The 21,612-nt window shown below is 35.3% G+C and overlaps 2 protein-coding genes across 2 annotated transcripts; one reads left to right on the top strand and one right to left on the bottom strand.

The window, feature by feature from the left end:
- The first annotated feature begins 11,382 nt into the window (after positions 1 to 11,382).
- Positions 11,383 to 19,867, top strand: LOC138203682 (adhesion G protein-coupled receptor F4-like). Its single transcript, XM_069158699.1, has 13 exons — positions 11,383 to 11,527; positions 11,616 to 11,665; positions 11,758 to 11,897; positions 11,977 to 12,183; positions 12,513 to 12,722; positions 12,816 to 12,953; positions 13,038 to 13,216; positions 14,475 to 14,639; positions 14,752 to 16,152; positions 16,263 to 16,304; positions 17,334 to 17,393; positions 17,565 to 17,622; positions 17,703 to 19,867. The coding sequence occupies exons 1-13, from the start codon at positions 11,435 to 11,437 to the stop codon at positions 17,774 to 17,776; spliced, it is 2,817 nt and encodes a 938-aa protein (XP_069014800.1). The 5' UTR covers positions 11,383 to 11,434; the 3' UTR covers positions 17,777 to 19,867.
- Positions 19,868 to 20,373: 506 nt separating this feature from the next.
- On the bottom strand, positions 20,374 to 21,375 carry LOC138203773 (trace amine-associated receptor 1-like). Its single transcript, XM_069158779.1, has one exon. The coding sequence runs from the start codon at positions 21,373 to 21,375 to the stop codon at positions 20,374 to 20,376; it is 1,002 nt and encodes a 333-aa protein (XP_069014880.1).
- Between the last annotated feature and the right edge of the window lie 237 nt (positions 21,376 to 21,612).

The raw sequence follows: 21,612 nt of genomic DNA, 5'->3' as shown, positions 1-21,612 counted from the left end.
TGTTCAATATTTAAAAAGCATGAAGTAGTATTTAAAGAATCATCACCTGTTTCAATAAACTATCCACCATCTGTCTGATTTTATTATCCAGTTTAATATACAATTATCAAATAGTCGTTTCAGATTCAACACCTGATGCCACAACAGTTACGGACACTACAACAGCTGCAACAACAGAAGTAACAAGTAAGGGACGCAAAGCAGTCGTTGCATGATATTTTTTTGTTACAATTTAGCTCTCATTGTTTGGTAAGGGGATATGAAATATATACATTTTTAAGAAGCAGTAACTGTTTGTGATTTATGTTCAATATTTAAAAAGCATGAAGTAGCCTTTAAAGAATCATCACCCGTTTCAAAAAACTATTCACCAGGTGTCTGGTTTTATTCTCCAGTTTAACATACAATTATCAAATTGTCGTTTCATATTCAACACCTGATGCCACAACAGTTACAGACACTACAACAGCTGCAACAACAGAAGTAACAAGTACGGGACACAAAGCAGTTGTTGCGTGATATTTTATTAATATAATTTAGCCATCATTGTTTACTAAGTTGTAGAAAATATATTTATATTTAAAAAGCAGTAACTGTTGGGGATTTAAGTTCGATATTTAAAAAGCACAAAGTAGTCTTTAAAGAATCATCACCCGTTTCAATAAACTATCCACCATTTGTCTGATTTTATTCTCCAGTTTAACATACAATTATCAAATCGTCGTTTCAGATTCAACACCTGATGCCACAACAGTTACGGACACTACAACAGCTGCAACAACAGAAGTAACAAGTAAGGGACACAAAGCAGTCGTTGCATGATATTTTCTTAACATAATTTAGCCATCATTGTTTACTAAGTTGAAGAAAATATATTTATATTTAAAAAGCAGTAACTGTTGGGGATTTATGTTCGACATTTAAAAAGCATGAAGTGGTATTTGAAGAATCACCATCTGTTTCTACAAAAACTATTCACCAGCTGTCTGATTTTATTCTCCAGTTTAACATACAAAACATACAATTATCAAATAGTCGTTTCAGATTCAACATCTGATGCCACAACAGTTATGGACACTACAACAGCTGCAACAACAGAAGTAATAAGTAAGGGACGCAAAGCAGTCGTTGCATGTTATTTTTCTGTTACAATGTAGCTCTCATTGTTTGGTAAGGGGATATGAAATATATACATTTTTAAGAAGCAGTAACTGTTTGTGATTCATGTTCAATATTTAAAAAGCATGAAGTAGCCTTTAAAGAATCATCACCCGTTTCAAAAAACTATTAACCAGCTGTCTGATTTTATTCTCCAGTTTAACATACAATTATCAAATTGTCGTTTCAGATTCAACACCTGATGCCACAACAGTTACGGACACTACAACAGCTGCAACAACAGAAGTAATAAGTAAGGGACGCAAAGCAGTCGTTGTATATTTTTTTGTTACAATTTAGCTCTCATTGTTTGGTAAGGGGATATGAAATATATACATTTTTAAGAAGCAGTAACTATTTGTGATTTATGTTCAATATTTAAAAAGCATGAAGTAGTATTTAAAGAATCATCACCTGTTTCAATAAACTATCCACCATCTGTCTGATTTTATTATCCAGTTTAATATACAATTATCAAATAGTCGTTTCAGATTCAACACCTGATGCCACAACAGTTATGGACACTACAACAGCTGCAACAACAGAAGTAACAAGTAAGGGACGCAAAGCAGTCGTTGCATGATATTTTTCTGTTACAATGTAGCTCTCATTGTTTGGTAAGGGGATATGAAATATATAAATTTTTAATAAGCAGTAACTGTTTGTGATTTATGTTCAATATTTAAAAAGCATGAAGTAGTATTTAAAGAATCATCACCTGTTTCAATAAACTATCCACCATCTGTCTGATTTTATTATCCAGTTTAATATACAATTATCAAATAGTCGTTTCAGATTCAACACCTGATGCCACAACAGTTATGGACACTACAACAGCTGCAACAACAGAAGTAACAAGTAAGGGACGCAAAGCAGTCGTTGCATGATATTTTTCTGTTACAATGTAGCTCTCATTGTTTGGTAAGGGGATATGAAATATATACATTTTTAAGAAGCAGTAACTGTTTGTGATTCATGTTCAATATTTAAAAAGCATGAAGTAGCCTTTAATGAATCATCACCCGTTTCAAAAAACAATTCACCATTTGTCTGATTTTATTCTCCAGTTTAATATACAATTATCAAATAGTCGTTTCAGATTCAACATCTGATGCCACAACAGTTACGGACACTACAACAGCTGCAACAACAGAAGTAACAAGTAAGGGACACAAAGCAGTCGTTGCATGATATTTTCTTAACATAATTTAGCCATCATTGTTTACTAAGTTGTAGAAAATATATTTATATTTAAAAAGCAGTAACTGTTGGGGATTTAAGTTCGATATTTAAAAAGCATGAAGTCGACTTTAAAGAATCATCACCCGTTTCAATAATCTATCCACCATTTGTCTGATTTTATTATCCAGTTTAATATACAATTATCAAATAGTCGTTTCAGATTCAACATCTGATGCCACAACAGTTACGGACACTACAACAGCTGCAACAACAGAAGTAACAAGTAAGGGACACAAAGCAGTCGTTGCATGATATTTCCTTAACATAATTTAGCCATCATTGTTTACTAAGTTGTAGAAAATATATTTATATTTAAAAAGCAGTAACTGTTGGGGATTTATGTTCGACATTTAAAAAGCATGAAGTGGTATTTGAAGAATCACCATCTGTTTCTACAAAAACTATTCACCAGCTGTCTGATTTTATTCTCCAGTTTAACATACAAAACATACAATTATCAAATAGTCGTTTCAGATTCAACATCTGATGCCACAACAGTTATGGACACTACAACAGCTGCAACAACAGAAGTAATAAGTAAGGGACGCAAAGCAGTCGTTGCATGTTATTTTTCTGTTACAATGTAGCTCTCATTGTTTGGTAAGGGGATATGAAATATATACATTTTTAAGAAGCAGTAACTGTTTGTGATTCATGTTCAATATTTAAAAAGCATGAAGTAGCCTTTAAAGAATCATCACCCGTTTCAAAAAACTATTAACCAGCTGTCTGATTTTATTCTCCAGTTTAACATACAATTATCAAATTGTCGTTTCAGATTCAACACCTGATGCCACAACAGTTACGGACACTACAACAGCTGCAACAACAGAAGTAATAAGTAAGGGACGCAAAGCAGTCGTTGCATATTTTTTTGTTACAATTTAGCTCTCATTGTTTGGTAAGGGGATATGAAATATATACATTTTTAAGAAGCAGTAACTATTTGTGATTTATGTTCAATATTTAAAAAGCATGAAGTAGTATTTAAAGAATCATCACCTGTTTCAATAAACTATCCACCATCTGTCTGATTTTATTATCCAGTTTAATATACAATTATCAAATAGTCGTTTCAGATTCAACACCTGATGCCACAACAGTTACGGACACTACAACAGCTGCAACAACAGAAGTAACAAGTAAGGGACGCAAAGCAGTCGTTGCATGATATTTTTTTGTTACAATTTAGCTCTCATTGTTTGGTAAGGGGATATGAAATATATAAATTTTTAGAAGCAGTAACTGTTTGTGATTTATGTTCAATATTTAAAAAGCATGAAGTAGCCTTTAAAGAATCATCACCCGTTTCAAAAAACTATTCACCAGGTGTCTGGTTTTATTCTCCAGTTGAACATACAATTATCAAATTGTCGTTTCAGATTCAACATCTGATGCCACAACAGTTACGGACACTACAACAGCTGCAACAACAGAAGTAACAAGTAAGGGACGCAAAGCAGTCGTTGCATGATATTTTTTTGTTACAATTTAGCTCTCATTGTTTGGTAAGGGGATATGAAATATATACATTTTTAAGAAGCAGTAACTGTTCGTGATTTATGTTCAATATTTAAAAAGCATGAAGTAGTATTTAAAGAATCATCACCTGTTTCAATAAACTATCCACCATCTGTCTGATTTTATTATCCAGTTTAATATACAATTATCAAATAGTCGTTTCAGATTCAACACCTGATGCCACAACAGTTACGGACACTACAACAGCTGCAACAACAGAAGTAACAAGTAAGGGACGCAAAGCAGTCGTTGCATGATATTTTTTTGTTACAATTTAGCTCTCATTGTTTGGTAAGGGGATATGAAATATATACATTTTTAAGAAGCAGTAACTGTTTGTGATTTATGTTCAATATTTAAAAAGCATGAAGTAGCCTTTAAAGAATCATCACCCGTTTCAAAAAACTATTCACCAGGTGTCTGGTTTTATTCTCCAGTTGAACATACAATTATCAAATTGTCGTTTCAGATTCAACATCTGATGCCACAACAGTTACGGACACTACAACAGCTGCAACAACAGAAGTAACAAGTAAGGGACGCAAAGCAGTCGTTGCATGATATTTTTTTGTTACAATTTAGCTCTCATTGTTTGGTAAGGGGATATGAAATATATACATTTTTAAGAAGCAGTAACTGTTCGTGATTTATGTTCAATATTTAAAAAGCATGAAGTAGCCTTTAAAGAATCATCACCCGTTTCAAAAAACTATTCACCAGGTGTCTGGTTTTATTCTCCAGTTGAACATACAATTATCAAATTGTCGTTTCAGATTCAACATCTGATGCCACAACAGTTACGGACACTACAACAGCTGCAACAACAGAAGTAACAAGTAAGGGACGCAAAGCAGTCGTTGCATGATATTTTTTTGTTACAATTTAGCTCTCATTGTTTGGTAAGGGGATATGAAATATATACATTTTTAAGAAGCAGTAACTGTTCGTGATTTATGTTCAATATTTAAAAAGCATGAAGTAGTATTTAAAGAATCATCACCTGTTTCAATAAACTATCCACCATCTGTCTGATTTTATTATCCAGTTTAATATACAATTATCAAATAGTCGTTTCAGATTCAACACCTGATGCCACAACAGTTACGGACACTACAACAGCTGCAACAACAGAAGTAACAAGTAAGGGACGCAAAGCAGTCGTTGCATGATATTTTTTTGTTACAATTTAGCTCTCATTGTTTGGTAAGGGGATATGAAATATATACATTTTTAAGAAGCAGTAACTGTTTGTGATTTATGTTCAATATTTAAAAAGCATGAAGTAGCCTTTAAAGAATCATCACCCGTTTCAAAAAACTATTCACCAGGTGTCTGGTTTTATTCTCCAGTTTAACATACAATTATCAAATTGTCGTTTCATATTCAACACCTGATGCCACAACAGTTACAGACACTACAACAGCTGCAACAACAGAAGTAACAAGTACGGGACACAAAGCAGTTGTTGCGTGATATTTTATTAATATAATTTAGCCATCATTGTTTACTAAGTTGTAGAAAATATATTTATATTTAAAAAGCAGTAACTGTTGGGGATTTAAGTTCGATATTTAAAAAGCACAAAGTAGTCTTTAAAGAATCATCACCCGTTTCAATAAACTATCCACCATTTGTCTGATTTTATTCTCCAGTTTAACATACAATTATCAAATCGTCGTTTCAGATTCAACACCTGATGCCACAACAGTTACGGACACTACAACAGCTGCAACAACAGAAGTAACAAGTAAGGGACACAAAGCAGTCGTTGCATGATATTTTCTTAACATAATTTAGCCATCATTGTTTACTAAGTTGAAGAAAATATATTTATATTTAAAAAGCAGTAACTGTTGGGGATTTATGTTCGACATTTAAAAAGCATGAAGTGGTATTTGAAGAATCACCATCTGTTTCTACAAAAACTATTCACCAGCTGTCTGATTTTATTCTCCAGTTTAACATACAAAACATACAATTATCAAATAGTCGTTTCAGATTCAACATCTGATGCCACAACAGTTATGGACACTACAACAGCTGCAACAACAGAAGTAATAAGTAAGGGACGCAAAGCAGTCGTTGCATGTTATTTTTCTGTTACAATGTAGCTCTCATTGTTTGGTAAGGGGATATGAAATATATACATTTTTAAGAAGCAGTAACTGTTTGTGATTCATGTTCAATATTTAAAAAGCATGAAGTAGCCTTTAAAGAATCATCACCCGTTTCAAAAAACTATTAACCAGCTGTCTGATTTTATTCTCCAGTTTAACATACAATTATCAAATTGTCGTTTCAGATTCAACACCTGATGCCACAACAGTTACGGACACTACAACAGCTGCAACAACAGAAGTAATAAGTAAGGGACGCAAAGCAGTCGTTGTATATTTTTTTGTTACAATTTAGCTCTCATTGTTTGGTAAGGGGATATGAAATATATACATTTTTAAGAAGCAGTAACTATTTGTGATTTATGTTCAATATTTAAAAAGCATGAAGTAGTATTTAAAGAATCATCACCTGTTTCAATAAACTATCCACCATCTGTCTGATTTTATTATCCAGTTTAATATACAATTATCAAATAGTCGTTTCAGATTCAACACCTGATGCCACAACAGTTATGGACACTACAACAGCTGCAACAACAGAAGTAACAAGTAAGGGACGCAAAGCAGTCGTTGCATGATATTTTTCTGTTACAATGTAGCTCTCATTGTTTGGTAAGGGGATATGAAATATATAAATTTTTAATAAGCAGTAACTGTTTGTGATTTATGTTCAATATTTAAAAAGCATGAAGTAGTATTTAAAGAATCATCACCTGTTTCAATAAACTATCCACCATCTGTCTGATTTTATTATCCAGTTTAATATACAATTATCAAATAGTCGTTTCAGATTCAACATCTGATGCCACAACAGTTACGGACACTACAACAGCTGCAACAACAGAAGTAACAAGTAAGGGACACAAAGCAGTCGTTGCATGATATTTTCTTAACATAATTTAGCCATCATTGTTTACTAAGTTGTAGAAAATATATTTATATTTAAAAAGCAGTAACTGTTGGGGATTTAAGTTCGATATTTAAAAAGCATGAAGTCGACTTTAAAGAATCATCACCCGTTTCAATAATCTATCCACCATTTGTCTGATTTTATTATCCAGTTTAATATACAATTATCAAATAGTCGTTTCAGATTCAACATCTGATGCCACAACAGTTACGGACACTACAACAGCTGCAACAACAGAAGTAACAAGTAAGGGACACAAAGCAGTCGTTGCATGATATTTCCTTAACATAATTTAGCCATCATTGTTTACTAAGTTGTAGAAAATATATTTATATTTAAAAAGCAGTAACTGTTGGGGATTTATGTTCGACATTTAAAAAGCATGAAGTGGTATTTGAAGAATCACCATCTGTTTCTACAAAAACTATTCACCAGCTGTCTGATTTTATTCTCCAGTTTAACATACAAAACATACAATTATCAAATAGTCGTTTCAGATTCAACATCTGATGCCACAACAGTTATGGACACTACAACAGCTGCAACAACAGAAGTAATAAGTAAGGGACGCAAAGCAGTCGTTGCATGTTATTTTTCTGTTACAATGTAGCTCTCATTGTTTGGTAAGGGGATATGAAATATATACATTTTTAAGAAGCAGTAACTGTTTGTGATTCATGTTCAATATTTAAAAAGCATGAAGTAGCCTTTAAAGAATCATCACCCGTTTCAAAAAACTATTAACCAGCTGTCTGATTTTATTCTCCAGTTTAACATACAATTATCAAATTGTCGTTTCAGATTCAACACCTGATGCCACAACAGTTACGGACACTACAACAGCTGCAACAACAGAAGTAATAAGTAAGGGACGCAAAGCAGTCGTTGCATATTTTTTTGTTACAATTTAGCTCTCATTGTTTGGTAAGGGGATATGAAATATATACATTTTTAAGAAGCAGTAACTATTTGTGATTTATGTTCAATATTTAAAAAGCATGAAGTAGTATTTAAAGAATCATCACCTGTTTCAATAAACTATCCACCATCTGTCTGATTTTATTATCCAGTTTAATATACAATTATCAAATAGTCGTTTCAGATTCAACACCTGATGCCACAACAGTTACGGACACTACAACAGCTGCAACAACAGAAGTAACAAGTAAGGGACGCAAAGCAGTCGTTGCATGATATTTTTTTGTTACAATTTAGCTCTCATTGTTTGGTAAGGGGATATGAAATATATAAATTTTTAGAAGCAGTAACTGTTTGTGATTTATGTTCAATATTTAAAAAGCATGAAGTAGCCTTTAAAGAATCATCACCCGTTTCAAAAAACTATTCACCAGGTGTCTGGTTTTATTCTCCAGTTGAACATACAATTATCAAATTGTCGTTTCAGATTCAACATCTGATGCCACAACAGTTACGGACACTACAACAGCTGCAACAACAGAAGTAACAAGTAAGGGACGCAAAGCAGTCGTTGCATGATATTTTTTTGTTACAATTTAGCTCTCATTGTTTGGTAAGGGGATATGAAATATATACATTTTTAAGAAGCAGTAACTGTTCGTGATTTATGTTCAATATTTAAAAAGCATGAAGTAGTATTTAAAGAATCATCACCTGTTTCAATAAACTATCCACCATCTGTCTGATTTTATTATCCAGTTTAATATACAATTATCAAATAGTCGTTTCAGATTCAACACCTGATGCCACAACAGTTACGGACACTACAACAGCTGCAACAACAGAAGTAACAAGTAAGGGACGCAAAGCAGTCGTTGCATGATATTTTTTTGTTACAATTTAGCTCTCATTGTTTGGTAAGGGGATATGAAATATATACATTTTTAAGAAGCAGTAACTGTTTGTGATTTATGTTCAATATTTAAAAAGCATGAAGTAGCCTTTAAAGAATCATCACCCGTTTCAAAAAACTATTCACCAGGTGTCTGGTTTTATTCTCCAGTTGAACATACAATTATCAAATTGTCGTTTCAGATTCAACATCTGATGCCACAACAGTTACGGACACTACAACAGCTGCAACAACAGAAGTAACAAGTAAGGGACGCAAAGCAGTCGTTGCATGATATTTTTTTGTTACAATTTAGCTCTCATTGTTTGGTAAGGGGATATGAAATATATACATTTTTAAGAAGCAGTAACTGTTCGTGATTTATGTTCAATATTTAAAAAGCATGAAGTAGCCTTTAAAGAATCATCACCCGTTTCAAAAAACTATTCACCAGGTGTCTGGTTTTATTCTCCAGTTGAACATACAATTATCAAATTGTCGTTTCAGATTCAACATCTGATGCCACAACAGTTACGGACACTACAACAGCTGCAACAACAGAAGTAACAAGTAAGGGACGCAAAGCAGTCGTTGCATGATATTTTTTTGTTACAATTTAGCTCTCATTGTTTGGTAAGGGGATATGAAATATATACATTTTTAAGAAGCAGTAACTGTTCGTGATTTATGTTCAATATTTAAAAAGCATGAAGTAGTATTTAAAGAATCATCACCTGTTTCAATAAACTATCCACCATCTGTCTGATTTTATTATCCAGTTTAATATACAATTATCAAATAGTCGTTTCAGATTCAACACCTGATGCCACAACAGTTACGGACACTACAACAGCTGCAACAACAGAAGAAACAAGTAAGGGACGCAAAGCAGTCGTTGCATGATATTTTTTTGTTACAATTTAGCTCTCATTGTTTGGTAAGGGGATATGAAATATATACATTTTTAAGAAGCAGTAACTGTTTGTGATTTATGTTCAATATTTAAAAAGCATGAAGTAGCCTTTAAAGAATCATCACCCGTTTCAAAAAACTATTCACCAGGTGTCTGGTTTTATTCTCCAGTTGAACATACAATTATCAAATTGTCGTTTCAGATTCAACATCTGATGCCACAACAGTTACGGACACTACAACAGCTGCAACAACAGAAGTAACAAGTAAGGGACGCAAAGCAGTCGTTGCATGATATTTTTTTGTTACAATTTAGCTCTCATTGTTTGGTAAGGGGATATGAAATATATACATTTTTAAGAAGCAGTAACTGTTCGTGATTTATGTTCAATATTTAAAAAGCATGAAGTAGCCTTTAATGAATCATCACCCGTTTCAAAAAACAATTCACCAGCTGTCTGATTTTCTTCTCTAGTTTAATATACAATTATCAAATAGTCGTTTCAGATTCAACACCTGATGCCACAACAGAAATGGACACTACAACAGCTGCAACAACAGAAGTAACAAGTACGGGACACAAAGCAGTTGTTGCATGATATTTTATTAATATAATTTAGCCATCATTGTTTACTAAGTTGTAGAAAATATATTTATATTTAAAAAGCAGTAACTGTTGGGGATTTAAGTTCGATATTTAAAAAGCATGAAGTCGGCTTTAAAGAATCATCACCCGTTTCAATAATCTATCCACCATTTGTCTGATTTTATTATCCAGTTTAATATACAATTATCAAATAGTCGTTTCAGATTCAACATCTGATGCCACAACAGTTACGACAGCTGCAACAACAGAAGTAACAAGTAAGGGACACAAAGCAGTCGTTGCATGATATTTTCTTAACATAATTTAGCCATCATTGTTTACTAAGTTGTAGAAAATATATTTATATTTAAAAAGCAGTAACTGTTGGGGATTTATGTTCGACATTTAAAAAGCATGAAGTGGTATTTGAAGAATCACTATCTGTTTCTACAAAAACTATTCACCAGCTGTCTGATTTTATTCTCCAGTTTAACATACAGTTATCAAATCGTCGTTTCAGATTCAACACCTGATGCCACAACAGTTACGGACACTACAACAGCTGCAACAACAGAAGTAACAAGTAAGGGACGCAAAGCAGTCGTTGCACGATATTTTTTTGTTACAATTTAGCTCTCATTGTTTTTTAAGGGGATATGAAATATATACATCTTTAAGAAGCAGTAACTGTTTGTGATTCATGTTCAATATTTAAAAATCATGAAGTAGCCTTTAAAGAATCATCACCCGTTTCAAAAAACTATTCACCAGCTGTCTGATTTTATTCTCCAGTTAACATACAATTATCAAATTGTCGTTTCATATTCAACACCTGATGCCACAACAGTTACGGACACTACAACAGCTGCAACAACAGAAGTAACAAGTAAGGGACACAAATCAGTCTTTGCATGATATTTTCTTAATATAATTTCCAAGTTCATCGTGAAAAACCCCCCAATATGTTTGGTTTGTCCAAAATCCTAGATTCACTCGTCAATCCACAAATACATCGCTTACTGTCGGCTCGTGGATGAGGTTATTAACCCACTTGAAAAAAGAGTATTTGTATATGTGCTTTGTTCTGGTGTACATCACTAAATGTTTATGCATGGCTTATCTCATGTTTTCCATCTTTCCATTTTTTATCTTTTAAATAAACAACAGTTGATATAAGAATGTCAATCAGATTGGACTTGGTATACACACCAGACTTGGCAAATCCATTGAGTACTGCATACAGAGAGCTGGAAGGCAAGGTTAATCCAGTGGTAAGTGCATTGTAAACACATCATCAGAATCTAATTGTGAGTTCTTTATGTTCTTATAGAGATATCAATAACTATATTCTTCCCACAGTTACAGGCTCAGTATGGAAGTGTTGGGGCTGCTTCTGTGACCGCATTCAGGTATATTAATTCTGTCATTAATTAAAGAAAGAAAAAGTAGCCTGGAGTCATAATACATCCCACATTACAACTTTGGCTGTCTGTTTTTACAGAGCAGGAAGTGTCATTACAGAGTTTGTTGTCCAGACAACGGAAATTAACATTTCTAGAGTGACTGAAGCAAATAGAAATGTAACAATTGCCATGGCGACTATTGCTCCCGTTATCGGCTCAGTTGTTGCACAGTACAACAGTAAGTTGAAAAAAGTTTGTTTAAAATTTTTGCTTAACTCGACTGAATTTCTAACTGATCTCTTTTACTTTCTCCAAAGGTTCAAATTCAATCAATTTGACATCATTAATTTATACTGGTCAAACCATGACTCTGACATGTGGCCTCACTGACGTTAATCTGGGAACAATTTCCAGTTCTGAGTGGAAATTGAAAGGACAGAAACTTACGACAGTCAGGTTTAAAATAGTTACTGCTGGCAGTCTGTCCACACTCACAGTTACCAACGTTAAAAAGTCTGATATTGGTAAGTCAAGTAACTAAGTTTTGTGATAAGTATTCAGTCACCAAATAATCCCCGTGAAGTTAGAATATTTTGGTCCTTACCCAAGTACCGGGACTGATAAAAAAGTTCAGGAATTGTTTCTGTTACATGTATGTGTGTATTTCATGATACCAAATTTGTAATTTTTGCTGAGTTAGTTTGAACTGGCTATAAAGCTGACAGAGACCAAAAATAATTCCTCTCACAGCATAGCCATCATATCCATATTACAAATTTTACAACCACTTATACCCAATTTTGTTTAGTTAACAGCCAATGCAATCAATAACACCTACTTCTCTTATTCACAGGAACATATGAGTGTTTGATTCTGGGCACAGAGCTTGAATTCTTCCAAAAGGGGAACGTGACAAGTGATATAATCAAAGACGCTCCTAATGTGCTACTACAGGATAAAATTAACGTTGAATGCAAAGAGGGAACTATACAACCACTTAAGTGTTGTGTGCAGTCCCCCTACAATGTCAGCTGGTTTGAGGGTACAACCCTTTTAAATTCAAGTAAGTTTGAGCTGAAAACTTTTCAATACATGGTGGGAAGTTCTACATGGCTATTAAAAAATTCTCATTGACAACAACGTGAAATTTTCGCAGTTCCTGTTGAGACCACCTGCATCAAGCATGACTACACAATAAATGTCTGCACTGGATCAGTGGAAAAAACATTCACATGTAAGGTTGATGACCCAAGTGATTTTGCCCAAACAACAAAACTGACCATTTTCACAGAAAGTAAGAGCAATGTTTGAAATATAACCACACTATTCATTCGCGCTTTCACTGTCCTTTTGACTAATTGATTTTGTGACTCTTCAGCTATTACATGTAACAGCCCTGAGTATGGGACTGGACGAGAAGGTGACCGAGCAAGCGGAAAATGTGATGAAGATCAAGAGGGAACCAAGACTGCAGAGTGTCAGCCATCAGGACAGTGGGTAGTTGTGGAGGACACCTGCATAATCAAAATAATCAATGATTTATTAAGTAAATCCGAGGTAAGCGAGCCACTGATGTCCAAACTGCTTCGTGTATGGAAATTAATTACTTTGATGCCGCTTGGGTGGGGGTTCTTGGAGCTTATTTTTAAACCCACATTTTTGTGACTGCTGGTAAGTCAGCATTTGCAATTTCAACATGGACATGAGCAGAGAGTGGACCCTTGAAATGCTTCAGAAAATCTACGGCAAGTGAAGCAAGGAGCTTGTCGAGATTTTTGTTTAAGATTAAGAGGGGCAGAACGTCACTGTCCAAGACCAAAGAAAGCAGTCAGGAGAGCAATCAGGTGGGTTTTCTTTGACATCTGCATGGTCTTTCACTGAAATTTGTCCCCCAGGGTTAGACTGTCAAGAGAGTTCTGCTGGGACGTTCTGAGGAGTCTGAGGCAAAACATTTGTGGTGTGATAGCTGTTGGGTTTTCCAACATGTCCAGGCGCCTGCTCACTACACATTAAAAACGCACTAGTTTTTTTGCCCTCAACAGCACAGTGGTGACTTCCCACCACCAGCTTTGGCTCCCTGAAACTTCTTTCAATTCACAAATAAAGATCTGACACGGGTGGCACAGTGGTGCAGTGGTTAGCATTGTCGCCTCGCAGCAAAAAGGTTCTGGGTTTGAATCCATGCCTGGGCCTTTCTGTGCAGAGCTTGCATGTTCTCCCTGTGCCTGCGTGGGTTCTCCCCGGGTACTCCAGCTTCTTCCCACCATCCAAAAACATGCGTCTCAGGTTAATTGGTGGTTCTAGAAATTGCCCTTAGGTGTAAATGAGAGTGTGATTGGTCTTTGTTTCCATCTGTCTCTATGTGGCCCTGTGATGGACTGGCAATCTGTCCAGGGTGTACCCTGCTTTTGCCCTAAGTGAGCTGGGATGGGCTCCAGGCCCCCCCCCCCCCCCCCCTGTGACCCTGTTCAGGATAAAGCAGGTATAGATAATGGATGGATGGAAGATCTGACACAAACTTCACTGTGCACTCTCTGCTCAGGTTTCAAGTCTATGGTGAAATTGTAAATGCACATGTACCAAACATGTGTAACTTGGGTGGTAATTTTGATGAGGTGACATAATTTGGAATATTGACTGACCAGGGTTATAGCTGCTACCTGCTATTGTGGCCCAAATGTTGCACAACTGTTCAGAACATTTTTTTTTTCTTGACCATGAAGGTAATAGCATTTGTCATGCAGAGGGTCATACTTACAAAATGTGGCATAATCAGTTTCTGTTGCTCTGTTTTAATTATTTTTCATTTTGTCAGGATCTGGTTGTGGAAGATGTGCCGGTGTTTGTGGTGGAGCTAAAAGATGCTGTCCAGGAAGAAAAAGAGAACATTTCAAATTCATCTGCAACAATATCAGCAATTGTTGACATCCTAAATACCATAGCAAATATTAGCAATGCTGTCAGTGAAGATGTCATGTTGGTAAGTCAAACCTTCTACTTTGAAGCCTCTTAGTAAGGGACTTATGATAATGGCAACACATACTTGACTTTTTTACGAGGTTGTAATCTTAAAATGGAATATCTCTTTGCAGGATGTGCTAAGCACGGTTGATGTCATCATTGGTGACGATGCAAGAGAGTCATGGGCATTTCTGAATTCCAATGAAACCCTCAATTCCAGCTCAGAGCTACTGGGTTCAATGGAGACACTCGCCGATGGGCTGAATGATACTTTTACAATCAAGACTCAACGGATCCTGCTCAATAGAACTATGTTTGACAACTCTTTCATGGCAGATCTGAACTCCAGTGTTGTCATACAAATTCCAAACAGCGACATTTCCAACGTTTTTATCACCACCATTGTCTTCAGCACCCTTAATATTGTCATGCCAACGAGGAACTCCACGTTTGACGTCGGCCTCTTAAACGCCACTGGTAATGGAACTTTGGCTGATGATGCCATCAATGCTGCAGTGGTGCTGGTCAAAATAAATGCAACAGTTCCAAATGTCACTCTGAGCTACAACAAACTAAACGGAGCCCTGTCACTGAACCCACAGTGTGTCTTCTGGAACTTCACACTTTTCAATGAGACTGGTGCCTGGGATGATGAGGGCTGTATCTTTGTTTCCGACATAAACAACACAGTAACCTGCAGCTGTGACCACCTCACGTCCTTCTCAATTCTGATGGCAACTGACATCCCTCCAAAAATAATAACACTTTTGGATGTCATCACTTATGTTGGAGTTGGGATATCTCTGGCATCCTTAATTATATGTCTCATTATTGAGGGATATGTTTGGAAAGCCGTTACCAGAAATAGCACTGCCTTCATGCGTCATGTTTCCATCATTAATACTGCCCTGTCTCTGTTGATTGCTGACATCTGTTTCATAATCGCTGCCTTTATTGCCAAAAATCCCCTTGAAAACCCAGGAGAAGACTATGAAGTCCCAGTTGGGCCGTGTAGCACAGCAACATTTTTCATGCACTTCTTCTACCTTGCTCTGTTCTTTTGGATGCTCGTGTCAGGCCTTCTGCTTTTTTACCGGACAGTTATGGTCTTCTCCCACATGTCCAAGTCAACCATGTTGGCCATTGGCTTCACTTTAGGTTACGTCTGCCCTCTGATTATAGCTGTTATAACTGTTGCGGTCACAGCACCAGGACGTGGATACATTAGGAAAGACAATGCTTGTTGGCTAAATTGGTTGGAGACCAAGGCCCTGCTGGCCCTGGTAATACCTGCTTTGACCATAGTTTTAATCAACATTTTGATTGTTATCGTGGTCTTGTTCAAAATGCTGAGAAGAGGTGTGGGAGACACTGCCCACACAGATGAAAAACACACCATGGTGGTCATTCTAAGGTGTGTGGCCATTTTGACTCCCTTATTTGGGCTGACCTGGTCTCTGGGAGTGGGGACCATGATATCACCAACAAATGAAGGAATCCACATTGCCTTTGCATTCTTCAATTCACTACAGGTATTTGCACCTATTGATAAACAAGGCAGTAATGTTTGCAGTGCAGTTATAAAACCTTTTTGTGTTCTTTCATTCTGATGATGAAAAAAAATCCGTCTGATTTTCTTCAGGGTTTCTTCATTTTAGTGTTTGGAACACTGTTTGATTCAAAGGTAAGAAAAGCTTCACATTCGGTTACCATGTCTCCACAGGAGGTAGTGAAGGTAGCATGTTAGCTTAGCAGCAGCAGTTTTGATATTTCCTCAGGGCATCCGCAGTATGTGTTTAGTCACAGTACTAAGTTGTTGGTCACTTATGTTTTGGCAGTGCTTACAGCCCAACAAACAATAATTGAAAGTAAAATAGACACAAATACACATGACAGGTGTGTGTTTTTGTTGTTCTTCTTCTTTTCTGAACTGTCAACAATGACAAAAAACTTTCCGTGCAGATATTTGATTTTTTCGTTAAGAGACAAATGAGGAGATCAATATCTCTAAGTGTAGAGGAGGATTACTTCAGTCTTTAAAAGGGAGAGTAGCAACAGCACAGTGTAAAAATACAATTCATAACGAGGAAAAGTCTAACATTTAACATTGTGGTCAAAATATAATTTATAACAAAGAAAAGTCCTACATTTAACATTGTGATAAACATATAATTTATAACAAGGAAAAGTCCTACAGTTAAAATTATGGTAAAATCTGAGAAATTATTCATTTACAGATTTTAGACTATTTTTGGTGAACAGACCTATGGCTATTTTTTTTTACCATAGTTAATTGGTGGTTATGAACCTGGTAAAGACATAATGAAAGATTTAGCTCATTTAAAAAAAATTCAAAAAAATTGACCAAGACTATTACCTGGTCAACGCCCACTGTTACAAAGACACAATACCCTTTAGTGACTGACGGGTGTATTAAAGCTTTGCCATGATACATTCCAAAAGTGTTGTATGTAAAATTAAGAACGAATATTTTTACGGTTTATTTTTTAATGTTTATTGCTTCCTGGCTTTATTGTCAAATAGCATACGCTGACATCAGAATGGTATCAATCCTCTCTTCTCATTGGAAAGAGATATAAACACCTTTACAGTATTTCCCATGTAAACCTGTTTATTTAAAATGCTTATCTTTCTGAACATTTCCAGCACTGTGAATTAATTTTGATATTGCCGTGAATTTTTCTGTCTGTAGATCCGTTCTCTCCTCTCTAAACGAGTACCAACAACAAACAGTACCTCTAATCCAACAAGAGTAAGAGAATTTTTTTTTATATATGACAAACGAATATGTGCTTTTCTTTGCACATTAGTTGAGCCTACCCGTCGCTGCATCAACCGACCTGTTAATTTCGAAAGACCAATCTACATTAGGATACAAACAATTTCCTGCACTCTCTTAATCTTACACACTTTTCTATCGTAGAGCACAAGTGATGGCATTTTCTCTCTGAGTGAAATGTTCAACAGAATCCGTGATAGAAGTAAGTTGTCTTACATTAAGCAGCTTGCCTGTTTACTTAAATTAGGTATCTCATCAACCGTTTTCTGTTTTGTCTTTCAGATGTTTACCATGTTCCAGGGGCCAGAAACTCAAACAGCAGCAGTGCATCGGAGTCACGTGAATATCTGAATTAGTACAACAATCTGTACTACAAAAAAATTATCTCTTTGAAGACTCATATATTGTAAATACAGCCCTACAGTTTAAAGTGCCATATGTCCTAAATGTATAGCTGTTATAATATGAATTGCATTGCATTGTAAACTAATTAAGATGACACAATTTCTGTTGATCAGTATGACATATTTAATGTCACTGTTCTGGTTACCAGTGTTATGTGGTATTTCTGTTGTTTCACATATTCAAAACATTCAGAAATACAGTGAACCCTCGTTTTTCGCGGGGGTTACGTTCCAAATAGAAACCGTGATAGGCGAAATCTGTGAAGTAGTAACCTTTATTTTTTTTACAATTATTATACAATGAAATACTCCATAATACATTGAAACCAAAGAACAAAACCTTTTTACAGGCCCAAGCATTTGTTTAACAAATAAAAGTACTGTATAAATGTTTTTTTTTACAAATAACTACTGTACTGTAAAATAATAATTTTAATCATCAATATGAACTGAAGGCTTCAAATTGTTGAGATCATTAATCCACAAAGCTAATGCAGACTCCATCCTTACCATGGTCTTGTTGCGGACAGTTGCAACCCTTTTTGCATCCTTATTAAAACTTATTGCTGCTGTCTTCCTTATGTTATTTTCCTCCTTCTTTATGGAACGAACGGAAGATTCATTAATTCCGTAATGGCGACCTACAGCCGCATAGCTTCTACCTTCATTTAACATGTCCAGAAGTTTAACTTTTTCTGCGATAGTTAGCATCTTCCTCTGCCTTTTGGGCCCGACCGTAAGTGCCTTTGTCGGTGCAGAACGTTTTGTCGACATTATGGGTTTTAGAGAAACTTGAAATTGCAAGAGAATTTGCAAACTTAAATTTGGCAAGCTGTTTTACATACATGTACATATTAAACCGCAACGTTATTGACAAACAGGTAGAGAAGAAGCGGAGAGACTGTTTAGCCAATCAGAATGCAGAACACAATGCACGATGCAAATCCGTGAAGCAGCGAGACCGTGAAAGGTGAACCGCGTTATAGCGAGGGTTCACTGTACAACGAACTGAAAATATTAGGTAACAGGCCTTCAAAGAATCTCATGTACCAGTCATAAAAACTAAGCCGTATGTAATGCATCAAAGTATCCAGAAAATGATTAACCCCTAAATGGTCATATTGTGATACATTATCCTCTAGCTATGCATGTAAACCGATTTAAAAAAAAAACCAGTATCTGCTAACTGCGAAAAATCACATCAAAAATAAATTAAATGTGAAAAAAAGAACACAAGAATGAAATGAAATAATTATATATTTTTTGGTCCAAGCTGAAATTTGCTTTAGCTTTGTTGTTAAATTAAGTACTGTGTGTACTGCATGAGTTCATTGAGTTGTCTTTCAATTTAATGTTTCAAATCCTTTATTTTTTTAAACTATGAATGAAAAGGTATAAAAGACTGTAAGCGTGTTTTTAATGTGTCACAACGAAGGTTCAAGATGTCTTAATAGCAACTTTTGCGGCCCCAGAAACTTGAATTACAAGTATTAAAATACTGTTAGTTCTGCCAAATATATAAAAAGGATTTCTTCATGAACCAAAAAGATTAATGACTATATGGACATTTTAGAAATATATTATTTTATACCAAGAGTGCTTTGACTGGCCATAGATACCACACAAAGAGGTCAATAAACATCTGTGATGACTAAATACAAATATTTATACACTGTGGAACTGTGCACACCCTTGAGAACATTTAAAATGCATTATGGTTGTATTATTTATGTTATCTGTATCTTTAAAGTACGAGCACATAGTATATATTACATAATAGTAGAACATTAATTAAGATAGTACTTTATTGTTCTGAAAGCTTTATCAGCATATATATGTCTGGCTTATTTAATATAATTTTTGATAAATGTAAAGGAATTATGATATCGACAGGGATTTTATCCATGCCCCAAAACAGAGCATACAGATATGTCAGTACACAGATGGTATGTTGAATGTACAGACACTGTATGCAGTACAGCAACATTTTGGATATGAATTAATGAGATGAAGTGGAATAAAATGTTCTGTTTTGATTTCTGATTTTAAGTGTCAACACTTTATTAAGATAGCTTTAAATTGGAAAAAAAAAAATCACCTTGAAATATCTACCCAGAAACAACCATTTTAAAAGCTGATCTGAACCACTTACAGAAGAAAGCGTGAACAAATAGATTGCCCAATGAATTTGACCATCCAAGCCACTTAAATGTCTTGATTACAGGAAGTGGCATTGTGTACTTGCTTAAAGGGTGAAAAGAAAGAAAGGAAACCAACACGAGAAACACTCCCACAACAATAGACAGACTTTTGTTTTTGAATATACAATATGTTTTTAATATTGTTATACGACAACTGTTATTATGACATGACATAAAAGTATGAGTATGAGTAAAGCATTCCACTTTCTAGTTTTTAGTAATTCATTTAGCATTATAATGAGTATAAAACAAAATGCAGTTTTCATTTTCTTTTATGGTTTTACTGTTATATGGCCCTTTGTGAAAAACAATTGAGAATATGTACCCAAGTTTTAAGCTGCTCAGTCATTAAAGTTTTGCATAGGTAAGATTGCTGTGAAATGTTTTTCCAGAAATTAGCATTCTAAAAGCTGATCTGAACCAGCTGTAAAAGAATCCATAGACAAATGGATTGAGCATTGAATTTGACCATCCAAGCCAAACAAGAGTTTCAAGCAAAGGTGATGGGACAGAATAATCAGTCGCAGGATTAAAGGTTGTCGAGAGAAAGAAAGGAGTCCAACAGAAAAGGAAAACTCCCATTACTACAGCCAGAGTTTTAGTGGCCTTTCTCTCCATCTTATTCACAGTTGCTCCAGACTTTGTGCTCTGACAGGTTGTGTTCTGAATGCTATGTATTTGTTTCTGTGCCTCAAAGAAAATCTTTAGGTAGATACTGAGCATGATGATTACTGGGAGGTAAAAAGAAACAACAGGGCCTATTAAATTTGAATTTGGAATATTAAATATGAAACACCTTCCTTCACAGACAGTATTTTTGAGTCCCAAAAATATAATGCCAAATCCGGACACAGCAGAAACAGCCCAGCTAACCAGGATCATGATTACAACAGCACGATCATTGATTTTAGTTCTGTATGTCAGTGGCTGACACACTGCAAAATATCTGTCAATAGAAATACAACATAGGTTGAGAATGGATGATGTCATGAGTGAAATATCAATACCTCGTCTCATTTTACAGACTAAATCCCCAAAATACAAACATGACCTTACAGACAGTGCCATGTTAAACAGTAAAACCAAAGTTCCAACGAGCAGGTCAGCCACAGCCAAAGAGAGGATAAGATAATTAGTAGGAGTGTGCAGCTGCTTGAAGTAAAGGATGGACGTGATTACCAGAAGATTGCCGCCTATTGTCAGAAGTGATACTGTACTGCCAATAAACATATAAATAAATACACGTATTGTTGAAGGGGTTATTGCCATTATGCATGAGGCATTCCCTGTTTCATAACAGAAATTCATGTTGCCATCATCAGTCATGTTGATGTTGATTCCAGTTTCCATGCTACCTGAACCCAGAATGTTTGCTTATAATTTCCAATCAAAGACATTTACATATTAAACAGGAATAAACTATACACTTTGTAGACAGGTAGTAGGGATTTGTCAGTTGCTTATGGGGCTGCTGAATGATTCACACCATACCTGTTAACCCTGAAGAAATACCCGTTGGATGTCCAGTCATATTGATGTCCCTCTCTCTGACCACTGTTTCTCAAAACTTCTCACATACCTCGATAT

The sequence above is a fragment of the Embiotoca jacksoni genome, unplaced genomic scaffold, assembly GCF_022577435.1.
Source record: "Embiotoca jacksoni isolate LCO1_2020_lvr unplaced genomic scaffold, fEmbJac1.0.p SCAF_23, whole genome shotgun sequence".
Taxonomy (NCBI): domain Eukaryota; kingdom Metazoa; phylum Chordata; class Actinopteri; family Embiotocidae; genus Embiotoca; species Embiotoca jacksoni.
The sequence above is the reverse complement of the archived record's forward strand: the minus strand, read 5'-3'. Positions and strand labels throughout refer to the sequence as shown.